Source organism: Rutilus rutilus, assembly GCF_951802725.1.
Source record: "Rutilus rutilus genome assembly, chromosome: 20".
Classification (NCBI taxonomy): Eukaryota; Metazoa; Chordata; class Actinopteri; order Cypriniformes; family Leuciscidae; genus Rutilus; species Rutilus rutilus.
In genome coordinates, this window is record NC_140225.1 from 30,485,124 (window position 1) to 30,505,849 (window position 20,726).

Consider the following 20,726-nt stretch of genomic DNA (forward strand, 5'->3'; position numbering starts at 1 on the left):
CATAAGGGAGCAATCAAGGGAAAACAACAGATGTGGTACTCAAAAACTTGCACTGGTTGCCAATCGCCACTCGCATCAAATTAAAGGCACTGATGCTTGCCTACAGAACAACCACTGGTTCTGCACCCCGATACCTAAACTCACTACTCCAGAAGCATGCATTCTGCAAGTGAACGGTGCCATGTGGTGCCATCTCAAAGAGGCACAAAATCTCTTTCACGGACCTTTGCCTGGACTGTTCCCTGCAGGTGGAATGACCTGCCGAGTTGATGAGTCTCTAGCCATTTTCAAGAAACTGCTGAAGATGCATCTTTTACGACAACACTTCAATTCAGATGATCAGATTCGATTGTCTGAAGGAAGACACGCAGGCATGCCTGAAACATGGCGACGTGACGTGGCGTCTTGTTCCCTTTTCAGGGAACCGGGTTATATACGTAACCCTAAGACATTCCCTTTCAAAAGAAGTCTACACCATGTCAGTTGCTGACACTATTGAGACGTTAATACCCACTACGCCATGCTGACCAATGAAAAAGCTCTTACACAAGCACGATCCTGTCATTTTCCTGGGCATTGAAGGGTTCAACGGAGACCAAGCGGGTATATCCCGTGACCTCACATTGTTGTTCGCAACTAGCTCAGTGCTACAGGTGTTAAATAAAACCCCAAACTCCATGCTCAACCGTTTCTGAAACGGGGACTCATCCACTAGACAAGTCCGAGCCCAGCTACTGGACAGCCCGAAGCCCCTAAAAGCAGAGATATAAGGGGAGACTATAGGGGTAGCCTCAGCTAGGTCCAAAGCACCACATCTACCATCCTATTTTATTTATTTCTCCAGGCAAACACTTGACCCATTAATACTAGCACATATACATATACATATATATATATATATATATATATATATATATATTTTTTTTTTTTTTAAAACACCTTGCTACATGTACTGTGCTTGACTAACTGGGACATGTCACAGCACTTGCATATTGCTGCCCTGTTGTTGCTTTGATTGCTTCTATTGCTCTCCTCATTTGTAAGTCGGTTTGGATAAAAGCGTCTGCTGAATGATTTAATGTAAATGTAAATGGTACTAAAATTACCAAACAATGGAGACTAACTAGGAACACAGACAGGCAAGCCCACAGGGAAAACAAACTAAAACACAAACAGAACTGAACATGCACCTGACAAATATATTGTTCTACCCATTAGAAAGGGAGCATAAGCCCTAACATAACCCCTATTCCCCGGAATCGGAGGAGGGAGACACGTGACAATATCTGTTCACCTGTCAGCTCCACTCACTGGATATCTGTCAGAGAGAACAGCCCTGCGTACATCTTTTTACAATACAATGGAGAGGGTGACAGATTCCTCAGGTCTAATAAAGAGGTCTACTTCTTTTTACTCTGCTTTGATACCCACTGAAGGGTTAACAGGGTGGAAAAATGGGCCAAACCACAGTCTGGACCACATCAACATGCCTGGTCCATCTCAAGTCCTGATAAAGACTGGAGAGGAAAGGCCTTGAGTGTCAAGCTCAACTTAACAAATATTCATGAGGTGCATAGCTCTTCTTACAAACCCAGCAGCTGATGAGAGAGCTGGACGCATTTTTCCAAAATAGTCCACTTAATACTCACCGTATAGTAAGCTCCTGATGTGCATGAGAGAGCATAGCCCTATTTAGGCCACCAACATAACTGAGAGAGTGGGTAATAACTGGCTCTACCTTATAAGCCCCCACAGGGGAGAGTCAGAGAAGTAGAAGAAAAAGGAGAAGTCCTTTTTTTGTTTCTTTCGAAGAATCAAACTTGAATCTTCCGCACATCAGCTGCAGCTTAGCTTGTTGCGGGTCAAAAATAACTGGGATACTAAAAATGATAAATCCCACTCTAAAACCCAGAGAGGAGCACAAAGAGCACTAGACACGTTTTTTTCAGCATTATAACTCTCCATCCACTCACCCAGTCTCACAGGGAGGGTGCATTACTCTTGTCCAGTCAGTTTCTTTCTATCTTTTTTTTTATTGGACAGTAACACGATAAATCTCAACCTCCTAACACCTTCCTTCCCTCTTTTTTTTTTTAAACAACCTCTTGTGCTCCAACACCCTCCTGGGAAGGGAAAGATAGAGGTTTGAGAGTTAAATTTTTATCTGGCACAATTGCCTGTTTCCTTCTAGCGCGGAGTCTCTTCCCCCTACTCCCCCTCTCCAGGAACTCATTCCCGGAAATGGACCAGAAGGTTATCACTCTCCCTGATGCCCGACAGATTGAGCCACAAATGCCTCTCCATCACCACCATGGATCGGCTGATTGAACGGGCTGCCTGTTTAGTGGCGCTGAGGGCCAGATCTGTGACTATGTGCAGTTCAGCAACTGCCTCAGGAAATAGGCCCTCATTCTGGTCCAGGTTCACCAGCCTGACCTGCCACCACATATGACTTGCCAACCAGCCTAGATGTTGTCTGGCACGGCTTGGATGGCAAAACGGCGAAGATATCATAAGATCTAATAGCTCATCATATGCAGGGCTTTCATATGAGGGGGGTGTGTCAGACTTGGTTGTTATTCTGACACTGACTCCATTTCTAGCTCCTCTGAACCAAAGCAAGCAAACTGCTCTCTTTCAACCCAGAAGAAGCTGCTACACGGGCTTCCAGGCCGGCAAGAGCTGCAGAGCTAGCCGGAGAAGTGAGGGACTTTAAGCTCCTTAGCTAGCGCTAGCTCCATCTGAGATCCCCATGCAAATGCAGGGCCAGAACCGTGGGGCTCAGAGACTTGACTCCCATCAATCGTTTCACAAGTTTACACTTACAAATAATCAAGAGTAAAAAGTATGTGTATTTGGCGTGTTGTCCGAAAAGAGGGCTCCGAGCTTGGAATATGGCCCGAATCCAGAGTACTCCCCCATATCTCTGGTTGGGATAGTAATCAGCAGAGTGTGAGGAGACGGGGTTGTGGAGGGATGCAGAAAACTGTTGAGAAACATGTGAGTCGGCTACGTATATAGGCTTCTCTCATACTGATTGGATGGGCAGTTTGAACATGCTCCTCCCAAACTTTGTTAATAAAACATCATTATTAGAGGGCCAAGTGGGAGCAGAACTTTCTCAAAGAGAGAGGATCACAGTGAGCCCATCCATCCCCCTTGAGGTCTGAACTCGCTCCTAAGCAAATAACATAGAGCTTTTGTCCATTGCCAAGAGTAATAAAACATGGACACGGGGGAAACACATCTCTTAAATTGTTTGCTCGCCATTTTTTCTTCACTCATTTAACACAAAGACAAATTTTCTCCTGCCTGAATGAGCTCCTGATAAGCAATACTGTGAACCTGATTTCACCAAGTGCAACATGTTTCTGGATCAACATCTTTGTTGATTCTGAAACAACATTCCAATCAAACAATCAGATTTGAGGGACAAGTTTACAGTTTATGTCAAGTTTAGTCTTATAACCAAGGTTTGGTGCTGCTACATCATTGTTATTCATCATTTCTCTCTGATTTTTGGAACAAGTTGTGGGTAGGGATAGGGCTAGAACTAAATATTCGAACAGAAATGTTGTTCCTGTATCAAATATCTTACATTCGGTAACATTAGGCAGTTTTATATGCTGATTAATGTTTGATGATCGCGTTATTATACATTTGCATAAGAAATCTTCTATCACTTGTTCCTGCTTCTTCTTCACCAATGTTTTGATCCGAAGATTCTGTTCTATTTCAGAAGACACGGAATAGCTCCCCCTACCGTATAACAGTGAAAACACGAGGTGTTTCTCAATGTCAAGGATACTTCCTTGGCAGGACTGATCCTTCCAAGTCACTTCCTTCAGAGGCTAGGCGAGGCTCCTCTTTAGCATTCGGAGAACACGTTTTTCAACGGCTTTGGAACAGGCTAGCAAGTGCACGTCAGTGCGTCATTACGTCAGTGAAAATGAAAAACAGAGCGTTGCTATGGACGCAGTTCTGGCAATATAATCGTTTTTAAATCAATAAACTCCTTTTTAATCATATTGATTATTTGACTGTCAAGTGTGTTTAAACAGTGCAGGTCAATTTGATCCATAACATAATGGATGTAATTATTTTTTTAAAACAAATGTTTGGTAACGTAAATATATTTACATTTGAAAGCATATTGACCCGTTAACGCTCCGACTCCGTTAACGTCCAACATTTTGAATTTTTTGAACAAGATAGCAAAGCTGCGCGCATAGGATTGTGGGTGATTTGAGAGCGTGAAGAGCGCGAAGGCTACACATATGCATCCTTTCCTGTATATGGGATATTTTTCGAACGAAGGACTCAGTCCTTGGTGGAAATTCCGAGGATCCTCGACATTGGAACAGTCCTTCGACGGATGTCGATGACGTAGCATCCTCGAAATTCTGGCTTCCGAGGATCCTTCCTTGACATTGAGAAACGCCTACGGATAGCCTGAAATTTCAGCCAATTCAGAAGTCAGTTCCTGTGTACACTACCAGTGGTCTAGCCTACACAAAAATTCAGACACTCAGAATTAGGAACATATGTTTTCTTTATACATTTATATTTTCAAACAATGGAAGTTTATAAGACAATATGTAAAACTATGTGAAAAAAGTATTTAATAGGCTACTCAATCAAAAAAATAAAAACAACTACAAGCCAAGTATACTTGGAATACTTAATTATACTTTTAAGTTTATCTCGATGTACAAGTATAGGCTAAATACTTATACATATCTGTCAGTATAAGACAAGTATATTAAAGTGCAATTTTAAGTATAATTCTAAAAAGTATATAAAGTATATTTCTGAGAAGTACATCAAAAGTAGAGTGAAAATATCCTATACTTTCTTATTTTTAGATTAAAAGACGTATACTAATAGAACACTTGAATAAACTTCTTGAATAAACTTCTATTCTTCTGGAATAAAGTTGTCAAAATCATGGAGACCAAAAAACACAAGACTTTATGGGCACAAAAAAAAAAAGTTTGCAGGCGCCTCATGTATACTCTCGGGCACTCTGTGTTTATACTATTTATACTGCGTTGGCCAATGATATCAGTGTGTAGTTACACGGTTCTCAGACACCGGGTTCTGCGAGGACGTGTCCCCATAGCGTCAGCAACTTGAAAGGGAACCCACTCCATATCAAAATTTGTGGCCAGTTGTTCTTTCAATATGTTTGGTTTTTAATATCATGAGTGTTGCCCACAAGATATATATATATATATATTTTAATTAACACTACTTGTAACATTAGCCTTAACGTTAGGCCTTTACATTTCTGTTACAACCATAATGAAGAGATATCAGAGTATGAGGTTCATATTAGAGGTTATGTTAAAGGGTGGTCCTTCATGGTGACCTTTTTCTAAAAATCTTTTGTTTTTGTATGATTCAAATAAATGTAAAATTCCCTTGTAAAATAGTTACGTTTTTTTCCGTGCGATCGGGTTGGCAAAATCATGCAAATCTGCTTCCTTTCCACACCAACACCTCATTTAGTTTACGCGGACCATGAATATGCAAATGAGCCCTGCCTCCACTCACTAGTACCAGCTCAGAGATCCACTCGATCACACGTTGATCTGATTGCTTACAAGGTAGTTTGTGACGTCAGAAACACCAGCGATTTCAAACCGCGTTCTTGAGACTGTCTTTGGTTCACTGCAGTTTTAAGGAGAAAATACTCAGCAATGGTGTCGACTTATGAATTTGCACACGGTTTGTCTTAAAGCATATTAAAAACACCACATAGACATATAAACAACATTAAAAGCTGGATTTTCACCACAGGGGGACTTTAAATAATAATAAATCATCATTTTTAATGTGCACTGTGGACAAAATTACCATTCACTTCACATAAAGCTGTAGAACAAGAATTATTTTGAGAATTTTAAATGTTAAACTAATCCTTCAGCTGTCTATGTTTAAGAGATTACGCTTCATATTGTTGTTTGGGCTGCTCTGTTATCGGTTTGTACTTTTCAGCTGTTGCACTGATAGCACAGGAAAGCCAGGCACGCATTGTTCAAAGCTCTGTGTTTCCAGGAATATAGGTCTTGGCCAGATTACATGGAAAATGCTTCCCATTCCAGCAGCAGTCAATGAATATGAGCTTACACATGTATTGTGTCTGACATACCAGCTCTTATCCGAAATAGTCACACGATTAAGTGAGCATGTCAGATGACAGGGGGAAATGAAGTTCTCATAAGTGTGCATGTGATTTGCATATTAATTATTGTTAAAAACTTCCAGGCTGTAGGGAATAATTCAGCATGTTTAGTGAAAGGACTATCCCTCTCTCAGGACATGTGATGTCAGAGGTGGTTTGAAGGCATGTAGGGGTTGGGCTCTGGGCGATGGTGAATTCTTGTGATGTTCGGGCAAAGCTCATACGGGCGGAGACATGAGCACATTCCTGTCCTCCCACCGCACACGCTCCCCTCGTGCCCATCACCACAGACACACGCGCTTGCTGGCCGTCCCCCAAAACACACACACACACACACACACACACCCTACACTAACATCCACCGTAGTGCAAAGCCCAATCCTGGATTAGCACAGCCAAGAATGCTAAATCACTCAGTCGAGATGGTGATGATGGAGATCAGGGGTGGATCACTTCCTGTACCAGATCAAAACACTTTTCATATAAAAGTGCATGCAGATTATTAACCCTATAAATTCTACTGTATCATATTTGATACACAAACTTCTTTGGCCTCTAAATTATCAACATGATCAAAACTTTCTGAAAAAACATGTTGCCATCTACTACTTGCCTTCTGCCCTACGGTCGATATTTTATACTTATTTTGAGCAAGTAAAAGGTCTTTTAGTATAATTGTGAAAACACCCCCTTCAATTTGTGGATCACGTCTTTTTGCTGTGAAATCTTGAATTACTTTTTTATATCAGAAAACAAAAAAAGTAACTTTCATATTGTTAGTAATATTTCACGTTGAACACTTAACTTTTTTTTTTTAAGCTAAAATCTGAGTCTCAAATATGATCTATCAGGCTTTTGAGGAACGTTTATTTGTTCATCTCGCAATCATCATTGTATTGGATTGCATTATGTTTCCCCCCCATGATAAAAATTACAGAGCTTTGATAATAAAAATAAGCATTTAGCACTTAATCTTACTAAGACAGATTATTGGGAGATATAGAGTGACAACTTGACATTTATATGCAGTTTATGTAAGTGTCCGCTGGACTGCTTTAAAGATCTCACTGATTTACATTACAAGCTCTCAGAATTTCATCTCACTTTTTGACAATATGAATATAAGCAACTGCACCAAAATGCATGTTTTTGAAACTGTTTTTATACTTGTAATTTTTTAAATAATTTGTTTAGCTTTAATATATTTTCATTTCAGGTTTAGTTTAGCACTTCAATTTATACGCATACAGTATTTTAGCTGCCAAGGCAACATTTGTAATTGTTGTTTGTTTTTTAATCTAATATTTTATTTTAGCTTAATTCCAGTTAACCCAGTTTCCATTCCCATTCCATTCCATTTCCAGTTTAGTCTAACACGGTATACGTAATAATAAAAATAAAAAAAGATATAGGGCCCTATTTTAACGATCTGAAACGTATCAAAAAGTATCAAGCACGAAACGCAAGTAACTGTGTGGGCGGGTCTTTGGCGCTGTTGCTATTATACCGGCGGGTTAAATTACTCTTGCGCCTGGCGCAAATCTAAAATGGGTTGGTCTGAAGTAGCTTCATTATTCATAGGTGTGGTTTGGGCGTAAAGTGAAATAAACCAATCAAAGCATCATCTCACATTCCCTTTAAGAGCAGGCGTGCTTGTTCCATGGCGGATTGCTATTATAACGGCGGATTTGCCAGACGCACGCCAGGAGCGGTTCACAGCCGAGAAGGCCGACGTTCTCGTCAGGGCCGTAAAACACAGAGAAGTGACATTGGGGATGGAGAAACCCAGCCAAATTAGCTTCGTTAAAACAGGCGTATAATAATTTGGGTAAATGTTAAAGCTAGAGTTATACCTATTTTTTCACATCTTCATGGACACCACAATGATTTCCCTTGTGTGTTAATATTTTTCCTTGTAATAATGTATGGTTTTCTAAAGATGAGAACTGCTGCGTCTGTGTAGATGAGAGAATTAAAGTGTATGCGCATTGTGCACACGCTACATTGAATAACATGCGCAACGCGTCACTGACTTTACACTAGGTTTTTCCTGGTCAGTGGCGGAATTGTTTTCTAAACCTGCAAAATAGCACCAGGGAACGTTTGCGCCGGAACACGCCTCCTCTTTGTGCTGAAACGCCCCCGGGAGCGCAAGTTCATTTCCTAATTTACCGACGTGCGTCTGTGGAGGGAAAAGTCCGCTGTGCGTCGGGTGCAAAATAGGAATGATACATGCGTCGGTGCACAAAGTCAATTGCGCTGGGTGCAAGATAGGGCCCATAGAGTGAGAAAATAAAGTTAGTATTTATGGCAACACTTGATCCATTAACACTAACACTTTGTTTTCTCTCCTACTCTGTATCTATCTTTAAAAAATATTACATATACTGCGTTAGACTAGACTGGGAAGGGTCACAGCACTTGCATATTGTTGTCCTGTTGTTAGTTTAATTGCTTCTATTGCTCTCCTCGTTTGTAAGTCGCTTTGGATAAAAGCGTCTGCTAAATGATTAAATGTACGCAAAAAACGTTTTTAATAGTTTTAGCCAACAAACACTGCCGCATAGTAAGATCAATAAACATGTATGCTTCTCTCCAGTTTCATTTCCCTCAGTGGAAACATCTCCAACGCCCTCAGCCAGTAACTGCACGTGTGAACTGGGCCACGGAAAGTGTGCTGAAAACGGAGACTGCAGGTGAGTCGACTCATGAGGGGGAAGTTTGTGTGACTTTCAGGTGTCATGTTGGTAAAGTATATTTGACCTGTGCAAGCTTGTTCCCGCTCACAGCTAGCTTTAGAAGACTGTAAACCAGGGGTGCCCAATCCTGTCCAACCCTAGTCAAACACACCTGCCTTTAGTTTTCAAGTGATCCTGAAGACCTTAATTGGTCGCTTTAGGTGTGTTTGATTAGGGTTGGAGAAGACCTGTGCGGGACAGTCTATTGGGCACCCCTGCTGTAAACAGATGAACAGTATTTACCTGTTGTCTCGGTGTGTCAGGTGTGACCCGGGGTGGGGTGGCCCGCGCTGTGACGACTGCGTGCGAATGCCCGGCTGTGTTCACGGCTCCTGTCATCAGCCCTGGCAGTGCACCTGCATGGACGGGTGGGGGGGGAGATTCTGTGACAAAGGTGATTCATTATTCATGAGCGTAAGAGTTAAACGCATTAACAGACTGACATGACAACACCTTCTTGTCTCCGCAGATATTTACGTGTGCTCTAGAGAGCAGCCGTGTCAGAACGGGGCGACATGCGTCTTGAGTGAGTCGGGGGATTATAACTGCTTATGTCCTGAAGGCTTTCATGGGCGGGACTGCGAACTGAAAACTGGGCCTTGCCAAAAGACAAAGTGAGTGTTTTTCATATTTAAATATATACAGTCAAACCAAAATGTATTCAGACGCCTTCAACATTACTCACATTATCAGTTTATTCGCTATAGTTTAGGAAAATGGTAATAAAATGTGTGACCGTCTCACAAATGAATTATGTTGAATAGCTGTCAGCTGTTCAATTTAAGTACACAATTAGATAATACCAGTTCACATCAACCAATTACCAAGCAATGCTTAATTTTGTTCAGTCTGTGGTGTAAAAGTAGCCTAGAAATATAGACGCACACTAGCAGCAAATGTAATTTGCAGCCAGGGTGGTCTAGCAACTCTCTAGTCTAGCAAAGGTGGAAAAACCAAACTCTAGTCAGGCCAATCACATCGTGTATAGAGTCGGTGGGCGGGTTAACATAATGACGACAGAGCTGTGACGGTTCTGTGTGAATTCCCTGCTACTTGAAAACAAAGAAGAGCTGCTGCTGCTGGCGAACACATAGACAGTAAAAAAAATGGACACAAACTTCAACGGAGAAAAGTGAAGTCAATTAGAAGCACTCACTTCCTGATGGCTGAGCGTACTGCACAGACTCAAACTGAGCTTGACGACGTAGATGTGACATGAGCAACCCGTCTGTCTTCTAGTAGCTGTGCCAAGAGAAATCTGAATCATTCCCTTCCGAAACTTGCAGAGATGGAGAGTGTGAGTAGGAGCTGTCCATGAGCTAGGAGCAGGAGAAATTCATTATTTTGTCATTTTGCCTCCACGTCCCCCCGATTGCCCGCGAGCTTCTCCTCCTGTCCATATGGTAATTTCTCTACTGTGCGACAGAGTCGCGTGGTTATGATGCAATCGTTAGCCTATTTTTACAAAAACTGCTTCTACGGGGCCATGACGTAAGATTCAATGTAATGGAGCCTTTTATACATTTTCGTGTTTCTTTAGAAATAAATAATGGACAAATGGAGTCTTTAAACGCCTCAGATGTAAAGTTATTCGCTGTCAAAGTGACGCCAAAATGAATGCGAGTCAATGGAATGCTAACAGCAGGTGATGGTCTGCTAACAGTGGCGGCGCCCGGGGAAGCTTCAGTTTTTTATGAAACATTGTCCCCCTGGGCAAACAGCGGTCTTTCGAATTGACTTTGGCCACGACTCAGGAAGACTTGGAGTTAAGCTGTTTTTAAAGAGAACGGCACTTAAGTCATTCTTAAAAAAGGAAGATGTGTTTTGCCGACCGGATACGGCAAAAGTTTAATCCATCAACTACCTCCGCTGGTGGGAAACGCTCTGGTTGGCTGTAGTGCTAGCCTATTGCGTGCAGAGGGAATTTGAAAGACAACCGTTTATCCCGCCCCTCGGATTGAGCCGTGCCAATGGTGGGTTCCCGGACCCTACATCCTGATGTGGGTCTGGCTTGTCAGGCTAGTGTAAAAAGGTTGCATTAGCAATTAAAGAAAAAAACACTTAAGCAAAACATGCACAAGTGTCTGAATAATTTTTGGTCCCAAATTTTGTACACATTTTACTGGTCACTGTGTGAAGAATCTTTGGCTATAAAATGTCACGGTTTACTTTATTTTGCTATACTCACTTACATAAATTAACTATAGTGTCCTGCACCCACTAGTAAAAAATAACCAATAATTAAATCTGGTGTCTGAATAATATTTGGTTTGACTGTGTGGATATATATATATATAAAATGTTCGTGTTTTCAGATACTCACCTGTTTGACATCACAAAGTTGCAGAAGAACAGAACAAGTCGATTTTAGTAGGACTTTCAATTACAATGAACTCTTTTACGTGAGATCAGTGAATAGTGGATTGCTCATGATATGACCCCTCTGAATAAACGTTTCGTTAAGCTGTGATCCTTAATCTATTAGCACACAAGCCCAGACGCACTGGCACAGGCAGAACAGCCTGGTCAATCTGCAGCTTCCAGAGTGCAATCATGTAATTCAATAGGCTCATTATTAATGGCCCAGTGAGAGTCTGTAACACCGACACACTGCAGATCGGCCCGACTGTTCCTCCCAGGACGAGCAACACAAACCGACTGAGTGTGTTCCTGGGAAATGATGCAGCAGGACTGGACCAGTTGCTGTTCTAGAGACACCAAAGGGCCTCATTTATACAATGTTGCATAGAAACCGTCCTACATTTGATCTTACGGTCATTTCTAAAGGTTTTTCTTGAGAATTGCGAGCGGCAAGAATTGCTTAGATTTCCAAATACCTGCAGTTCTCAGACTCTATGCCACAAGGAAAGTGTGTACGTCTGCCCAGACCCTGACTTGGTGCTGAGCACTTCTCCACGTCAAAGATCGTTTTTATAAATATGAACGTTGGCATTGATTTTATCGTGCGCACATTTACATAAACTCTGTGCATATGCAGTTTAATAAATGTTTAATTGTGTTTCGATTGTGCACATGAATGATGTTGTGGGCAACACATGTGCAGTGTTTTTGATGTCACCTTGTTAAAGTGTAATATGCAGAGATAACTATAAGTAATACATGCATTGACCGATTCCCCTGAAAGTATAAATCCTGTGACTCTTAAGCAGTATCGACACATTTGCAGCTCAGTAAGCGAGTCTTTTTGACCACTGCTGCTGATTCATAAGTGCTTTTGATTCACTAAAAAGAACTGGATCACACTTTTTATTTACATTTATGTTTTTTGACAGAAGTAACTTACATTGCATTAAAGGTGTCATTTGATTGTATTGCTTGGAAATTGACACTAGTGCTGCTATGCTATGGGATAAACTAGAAGGTTCATTCTTTCGGGAATCGAACAACACTGGTCAAGTGTATTATTATTTTTTTGATTCACTAAAAAAGAACCGACACCTCATTTATATTTCCATTATTTGGCAGAACTTGCACAGTGTGAGCGACAGGAAGGATTATACGCTCAGGAATCGGACTACACTGGTTATGCTGAATGTTTTTTAGGGTGTGTTCACACTTGACCTGTTTTGTTCGATTAAAACGAACCTTGGTGCGATTGCTCTGTTAGTTTGGTTCATTTGAATAAGTGTGAATGCTGCCGTCAGAACCCTGGTGACACCAAACAAACAATAATGGGTCTTGGTCCACCTGGTGTGCGGAGAGATGGGTCTCGGGCCGCTTCCAAGCGAACTCTGGTGCGTTTTGAATTAAATATGAACGCAACACGGACCAAAAATGGGGCATTATGTCACAAGATGCGACTCTAAAAAGGACAGAATGCTCTTTTGAATCATAGTCGTGATGTTGCTCATCACAGTTCAGTACAGGCATCAGAACCGCGTCTCCTCGCTACAGATCTTCGTTTGTGTGTGTGACGGAGGGATTCCTGACGCTGTTTTACACATTGTTATAAGCTCTTCACGAGTTCTCAGCTGCTCAAAATACCATCTAATGGAGCTACGCACATACAACGAGCGCATTTATCCCGCAATATACACGTAATAAAAGCCGACCAATCTGGCTGTGAACATATCCCTATGCCTTTAGGTTCAGTGTTAAAATGCCAATGTGAACGCCAAGCGGACCAGGACTAAATGTTTTCTTTTGTCCAGACCAAACAAACCAAGTGTGAACACACCCTGAATTCACAAAAAAGAACCGGCTCATAAATGCCATTCTCTCAGGAACTTCACTGGTTGCTGTTATATTCATTATGTTATGTTATAGCAGCGCTGTTATAGCCACCGTAATTTGCAACGTAAGCTATTTTCTGTGATTTTGCGAGATTTCCGAATAATATAGGAAAATAACTAGAAGAATATCACAGTAAAACTATTTGTGCTACAAACCATTGTGTTTATTAATTACGATAATTCATTATAATAATATGGTGAGAAGTACTGGTTTGTAAAATCAAGCCGCATATAGGGCTGTTTTGTACAGCTGATAATAACTGGAAGCGGATGACATCCACGCCGCTCTTACGGTTTTGGTATTTTTTTTATATTTTTTAAATGAAAATGTTTTGAATATAAATCGGTTCTCAGTTCTCAGAAAACAATTGGTGACAATATGAGTTCAGAAATCCCGGACTTCACCTTTAAAACACTGTGACAGTAGCACACATACACACACACACACACAAATCAGAAGCATAAGTGACATATTTTCACCGATGTTTCTCACTTCAGGTCCCCCTGCAAGAATGGCGGTCTCTGTGAGGATCTGGGTGGTTTCGCTCCAGAGCTGTCGTGCCGGTGCCTGGCCGGCTTCACCGGGCCGCGCTGCGAGACCAACATGGACGACTGCCTGATGCGCCCCTGTGCCAATGGTGCCACCTGTGTGGACGGCGTGAACCGTTTTTCCTGCCTGTGCCCTGTGGGTTTCACCGGGCGTTTCTGCACCATCAACCTGGACGACTGCGCGGGCCGGCCCTGCCTCAACGGAGGACGCTGCATAGATCGGGTCTCGGCCTTCCAGTGCCTCTGCCCTCCAGGTCACGCCGGAAGAACATGCGAGATTCCCGTCTGGGAGTCGGGATCTCAAGCGGTGTCTCCGTTCAAGAGCAAATCTGTTCTGGGAAACCACTCACATTGGACGACTCCCAACGGGAATGAGAAACGCTCGTTTAAAATCTCAGTGGTGACCCAGCGTGGGGCGGACGGGCTGTCGGAGTCGCAGCTCGTCCTCCTGCTGGTGTTGGGCGGCATGACTTTAGCCGTGGTGGCAGTAACAGCTGGTCTGGTGCTGCGCGGACAGTGCCAGGACCGATCGGCTCGCTGCCAGTGTAGACCAGCTCCCACTCAGCATCGCCCGTTCCACCGGTGTCGAACTCACTCTCCTGTGCAACAGGAGTGCAAGATCAGTTTCCTCCAGCCTCCAGCCGAGCTCGAGAAGAAGAGGCTGAACACCGACGTCATTTAGACGCATTTAGCTGCTCTCGCTGAAGTAAACGACCACTTCTGACCACTCACAGGATAAAGACACTGGTACTGATGAATCTGAGAGTTGGCTGAATGCAGGTGGTTATTATACAGAGCCATTACACGGATATAAAGAACCAATTAGTAGTTGTATTTTAATTACCAATGCCACAAGTGAGGGCATGTACTGATGAGGGAACATTAGGTCAGTTAGAGTCAACATGAAATCAACATTGCTCTTACCTGGTCTTGGAACGTTATTCCGAAGATAAGATAATGTACGGATGGGACGTGGTGGTGGCAAAAAAAATATGAGATGGGACGAAAAATAATGAAATGCTTTTGCATTCTCTTGCAAAAATGTTCGCGTTCCCCCGAGAAACTTTGCGTTCGCTCGCAAAACCTTTGCATTCCCTCGCAAAAAAAAACCACGTTTGTGTTTATGAGAGCGAATGCAAAGTTTCTCGGGGGAACGCAAAACATTTGCATGAGGACGCAAATCATCTTTCCTCCAATCTCATAGATTTTCTTCACCATTCTTCATCCGTAGAAATGTTATACACATGTAATAACAAATGTACTGTAACGTAATGTAATAATCCATAAATGTAATAACTTCCTCTGCCTCTGAAAACGCTTTGGCTGATCCAGGCAGGATTTTTGATGGACCTCTCGAGAGTCTTAGTGCCATTCTGAGTCTATATTTCCTCTCCCAATATTTTTTCTCTGAAAATTTCTCTCTATTTTTTTGGTCTTAATTTTTTCCCTTAATAAAAAGCAACAAAATTGCTTGCTAGCTAACAGCATGCGGTACAAACCTTGGCAACCAGAAGCAGATTTATTTTACACAGGAACATTTTTTTTTTTACATTTTACAATAAGGTTAGTTAAAATGAAAATGATTTTTCTTTAAAAAAAAAAAGCATTTATTATATATATATATATATATATAAACCATTCATCTTAATATTCATTACAACAATTACTAATACATTATTAAAATCAAAAGTTGTATCTATTAATATTATTTAATGGAACATGAACTACCAATGAACAGTTGTATTTTTATCAACTAACGTTAGAAAAGATGAATAAATATTGTAACAAATGTATTGCTCATTGTTTATGTTAGTTACTGCATTAACTAATGTTAAGTAATGGGACCTTATTGTAAAGTGTTAGCAAAAGGTAAAAAAAAAAAACAGATAATTATTTTAGAGGAAACAAAAAATGTTCATCTTGTTTTGGGGCTTTCGTAACTTTCAGACCATTTTCAAAATCCAGTCAGTGAAAAACTGATCAAATTGAATCTCACCATATACTTTTCTCATTGAATATACTGTGTGTCACATTATGAAGGTCAGGTGGATGCAGATGCTGTTTCATGTTGACTTTAAGGTACACACATCCTGGGAACTATTAGTTGATATGAGGTCTGTACTCAAAGAGTATACGGTAGCACTAACGAGCTGCATGTCAAATCAAGGGAAGCACTAAACCACTCAAATACATCAAAACATCCATCATGTGTTAAATTAGTGCTGTGTGTGTAATATCTAGCCGCAATACTCGAGAAGCTCTTTTAATTTCAGATGTACGTGTACACATTTTTGCCAAGTGTTCAAATCGTAAGAGTGAGTATATGCTACATTTTATTTTTTTGAGAATATGTTTGTTTTATGAACAATTTTGAACAGTTGAACAGTTTTATTGTTTTTTTTTTTAATGAAAGTGTAAGTTCCCTTTAACATTATTGTGATGCTATTTTAAGCGGTTTAGATAGTAATATCAGTTTTATGGGAATGATTTTTGTGATATAAAATTATACATAAACAACAGTATTCTTAAGTGCAAATATTATTTATTTATGTAATTTATTGGTGAAATGTATATTTGTTTTGTTTTTTATTGTAATGTGCATTTTTATACAGAACTGTGTGTATTAAAGTTTTTAATTGTGTAATAGTTGAACTCCATGTCTAAATCACTCTATAAAAACTGTCTTTAAATACCAGGTGTCATGAATAAATTATCTATGCAATTTTCTTATCCATATCCAAAAATTACTATTATTTTAATAATATTCACTATAGTTAATAATTATATATATAAAATAAAAAAATATAAAATTAAATATATGTTTTTATATTTATAAAAAAAAATATATATATATATATATATATATATATATTTTTTTTTTTTAATTTTTTTTTTTAGGTCATTAATGAGCTATATCACAAGCCTGGTTATTAACTTATTAATCTTCATTTATTAATCTTTGCTAATGTCCTAAAAAAGAGACAACATGTGACCCCTGGTGGACATTTCAAAAACTGATAAATGCACTACACAATATGACGTCATCAGAAATGACAATACTAGAAATTACTACAAAACATTTATTTCTATGATCCTACGTAACACCAGTGTTTAGATGGGACAGATTAAGATTTATTCACATGTACGTAACAACAAAGTGTAATTTCCGTTTTACAATGTGATGTAAATGCTTACGGCCACCAAAGGGAAACTTTGTTTTCTAAAAGGAGAGGAGCATCATATAAGAGTTGTGCTTATCTGTTATGATTCGTAGAAATATGCTCATCATCAGTTCTTGTTGATACTATCAAAATATTTCTCCAAAAATCTCTCGACTTCATCCTCCGTGTAGTCCTGTACCTGGAAGAGCGAGTCTGTCGACGCTCCTCTGATCATGGCAGACAGCACTGGAGGGTGAGAGATGAAAAGAGGCACGTACAATCTGTCAAAACCAGGGTCACACTTCACACTTTCAAATAAATAAGAAATAATACACACACCGTGTCACTGTTTGAATTTACATAGGCACATATTGGATTCAAAAATTGATGCAAGATCTTGATGGAAATAAAGGTTGTGATGTAATTCAAGAGGTGCATCAGTGTTTGCTCAAGATCTTGTATTGTCAATGCAAGAGTCCAGCACTCTGTAAAGTCTCCTCCAGCACATCCCAAACACTTTCAGTCAATTTAAGCTCTGGACTCAGAGGAGAAAATGATTCTTCATGCGTTCTTTCACAACTTGAGCCTGATGAATCTTGACATTGTCATCCTGGAATATGGCCATGATGTTTCTTCATGGTTGTTTAAGAAATGAAAAGCTACACACTCCATCAATTATTGTCAGAAGAACTGTTGCCAAACATGCTAGAAACATAATAATCACTGCAATAATGATCCAATCATAGACTCTTCAGCATTTTGTGCATTTAAATCCAAACAGCGACTTTTTTTTTTTTTTTTTGGCCAGGCAGTGTATAATATATGTAATAATCGTGTAATCTATTTCCTGAGGAAAGCTGGGAGAATGTCTTAATACCTTTTCCAGATGAAGGTCTGAAGAGACAGAGAACCCTCTTGTTCATTTCCACAGCTCGGCCAAGTTCATAACCGACTCCTAATGACGGCTGCGTCACCTCAGCCACGATCACTGGCACAGAGAGAGCACACTGGCATCAGAGTCCTGAATAACTGTGGATATTATGAATATCTCAGAAGAGTTTAGCGGATATTATAATGTTAATGTATTTGGTCTTGGTGGAATAGATCTGCTATGCTGCTGCTGTTGAGAATAATTATAGGTTTTACTTTATTGTCCATACATAATTTTTTTTAACTGTTAAAATGTGAGTATCGAATATAATCCATCAGGCTTTTGAGGAAGGTTTAGTTGTTCATCTGTCAATCATCATTGTATTATATGTTTTAAACCTACAGAGCTTTAATCATAAAACTAAGCATTTAAATATAATCTTACTAAGACATACTAAAGGGAGATATAGAGTGATGACTGATATTTATTAACCTCTTGTGTAAGTTTCTGCTGGACTGATAAGATTTGGCCATATAAATGTCTGCAACTGCACCAAACTGCGTATTTCTGCTCAGTTTGGCCCTCTGAATAAAACTAAGGTGTTATTTCCTCGAGTACGACCCCCATATTCTCCTTCATTATTACACTATATGAGCCACATATGCAAGCTTTTGAAAAATGTTAATATTTTGTCTAAACATTCAATAAACTATGGAAGCTTGTTTCCGCCACAAAATAAAACATTTTAAAAGATAATTGCGACTTTTTATCTCACAAATGCGAGTTTACATCTCGCAATTCTGACTTTATTTCTCAGAATTGCGAGATATAAAGTCAGAATTGCGGGGAATAAAGTCAGAATTGCGAGATAAAGTCAGAATTGCGTGTTATAAAGTCAGAATTGCGAGATAAAGTCAGAATTGCGTGTTATAAAGTCAGAATTGCGAGATAAAGTCAGAATTGCGTGTTATAAAGTCAGAATTCTGACTTTTTTCTCGCAATTGCGAGTTTATATCTCACAATTCTGACTTTATAACACGCAATTCTGACTTTATATCTCGCAATTCTGACTTTATAACACGCAATTGCGACTTTATATCGTGCAATTCTGACTTTATATCTCCCAATTGTGACTTTATTTCTCAGAATTGCGACTTTATATCTCGCAATTGCAACTTTATTTCCCAGAATTGCGACTTTATATCGTGCAATTCTGACTTTATAACACGCAATTGCGACTTTATATTGTGCAATTCTGACTTTATATCTCCCAATTGTGACTTTATTTCTCAGAATTGCGACTTTATTTCTCAGAATTGCGACTTTATATCGTGCAATTCTGACTTTATATCTCCCAATTGCGACTTCATTTCTCAGAATTGCGACTTTATATCTCGCAATTGCGACTTTATTTCTCAGAATTGCGACTTTATATCTTGCAATTGCGACTTTATTTCCCAGAATTGCGACTTTATAACACGCAATTCTGACTTTATATCTCGCAATTACGACTTTATTTCTCAGAATTGCGACTTTATTTCTCACAATTCTGACTTCATATCTCGCAATTGTGAGGGAAAAAAATCACAATTCTGACTTGATATATCGCAATTGTGAGAAAAAAAGTCAGAATTGTGAGATAAAAAGTCGCAATTATTATGATTTATTTATTATTCATTGGCGGAAACAAGCTTCCATAATAAACTGCCCCCGTCCTGAATTTTTCTGAATATTATTTCATATGTCACCGAATAATGGACACATCAATCACAATTAAAAACTTTCAGTTGGTGTTTTAGTGATTTTTAGTGTATGATAAAGTTTTATTTTCTAAGATCACCTAACTTAGCAGAGTAACAACATGTGTAGAGAATCACATTCATTTCATTTTATCACCTGAATTTTCGTATTGTGAAAATAAATGCCACTTGGATAGTTTTTCGGGCCACTGTTTACTACATTATGTATGTATGAACAACACTTTTAATAAATACATGTCACTATGATCTCACCATCAGACATCCTCAGCCACTGCATATCTCGATCATGAATGGCTTTATCTCCACCCAGCACTGCATCTTCCCCTGGATCACGGACACATGTTTACTGCATCTTTTTAAGATTTAGGATTTAACATACTAACACCAAACAATATGAAATGGATAAATAGCGCAACAATGAGAGAAAGAGAGTAAAAGTGAATCACCCTTTTCAGACAGACTGTCATAGCTGATATGCTCTGTTAAAACCTTGCCATACTGCTGTAATTTCTTCACTATTCTCTGGTAAATATGCAAGTCCTGTCTTCCTCCTCGGATACTTCCACAAAAGTATATGTTCATACTGAGCAAACGTCCTCGTTCCTCGACAATAACTCAAGTGTGATTGTCTCGATAACAGCTAAAAGCGCTTTGCAACTTCGACGGGAAGTTCAGACAAACTGCAGGTCATTCATTTCCCGCTCTAATTCACACGTCACGGAGAGGCGCGCGCCACCCGGTGGTCATTTCCACACATGCAGCAGCTTACATGTATATTTATGATGTATAAATATACATGTATTTATTATGTCTATGTGCAGCAGCCAGCAGGGCTTCCATATCAACGCAATACTTCATGATGCAATTATTTACCATTATTACCTAAATGTTTTCATTTATTTTACAATTATTCGTCCTCCTCATAGATGTATAATTATATTTACTTGTTTATTTATTAAACAATAATAAACATGTACACCAATATACAACTATAACAATTTATAAAGAAAATTTCCTAAACGAAAATAAACAATACACAAATAAATGGTTAATCTTTAGGATTTATAACTCGTTAGTTTGTAATTTTCCATATCTGATGTAATATATATATATATAAAACCTAATAAAATAAGATTAACATTTTGACCGAGTCAAAATCAAAAAAAATTATTCTAATGAGTCAAATTGAATGATTGCATATTTTTTT

The 20,726-nt window shown here is 39.5% G+C and overlaps 2 protein-coding genes across 3 annotated transcripts in view; one reads left to right on the forward strand and one right to left on the reverse strand.

Moving 5' to 3' along the window:
* The window catches only part of dlk2 (delta-like 2 homolog), a 34,363-nt gene extending 19,578 nt beyond the window's left edge, over window positions 1–14,785 (forward strand). For both annotated transcript variants that reach the window (XM_084391410.1, XM_084391411.1), the window contains 4 exons: window positions 8,787–8,883; window positions 9,189–9,319; window positions 9,395–9,539; window positions 13,677–14,785. In XM_084391410.1, the coding sequence (XP_084247536.1) occupies window positions 8,787–8,883; window positions 9,189–9,319; window positions 9,395–9,539; window positions 13,677–14,409 (1,106 nt within the window). In that variant the 3' untranslated portion in view covers window positions 14,410–14,785. The remainder of the gene's footprint in view (window positions 1–8,786; window positions 8,884–9,188; window positions 9,320–9,394; window positions 9,540–13,676) is intronic.
* Window positions 14,786–16,793: 2,008 nt separating this feature from the next.
* dnph1 (2'-deoxynucleoside 5'-phosphate N-hydrolase 1) lies at window positions 16,794–20,246 on the reverse strand. The gene is made up of 4 exons (XM_084392286.1): window positions 19,966–20,246; window positions 19,772–19,843; window positions 17,766–17,876; window positions 16,794–17,134 (listed from the first exon to the last, which is right to left on the reverse strand). The coding sequence occupies exons 1-4, from the start codon at window positions 20,099–20,101 to the stop codon at window positions 17,016–17,018; spliced, it is 438 nt and encodes a 145-aa protein (XP_084248412.1). The 5' UTR covers window positions 20,102–20,246; the 3' UTR covers window positions 16,794–17,015.
* Window positions 20,247–20,726: the final 480 nt, after the last annotated feature.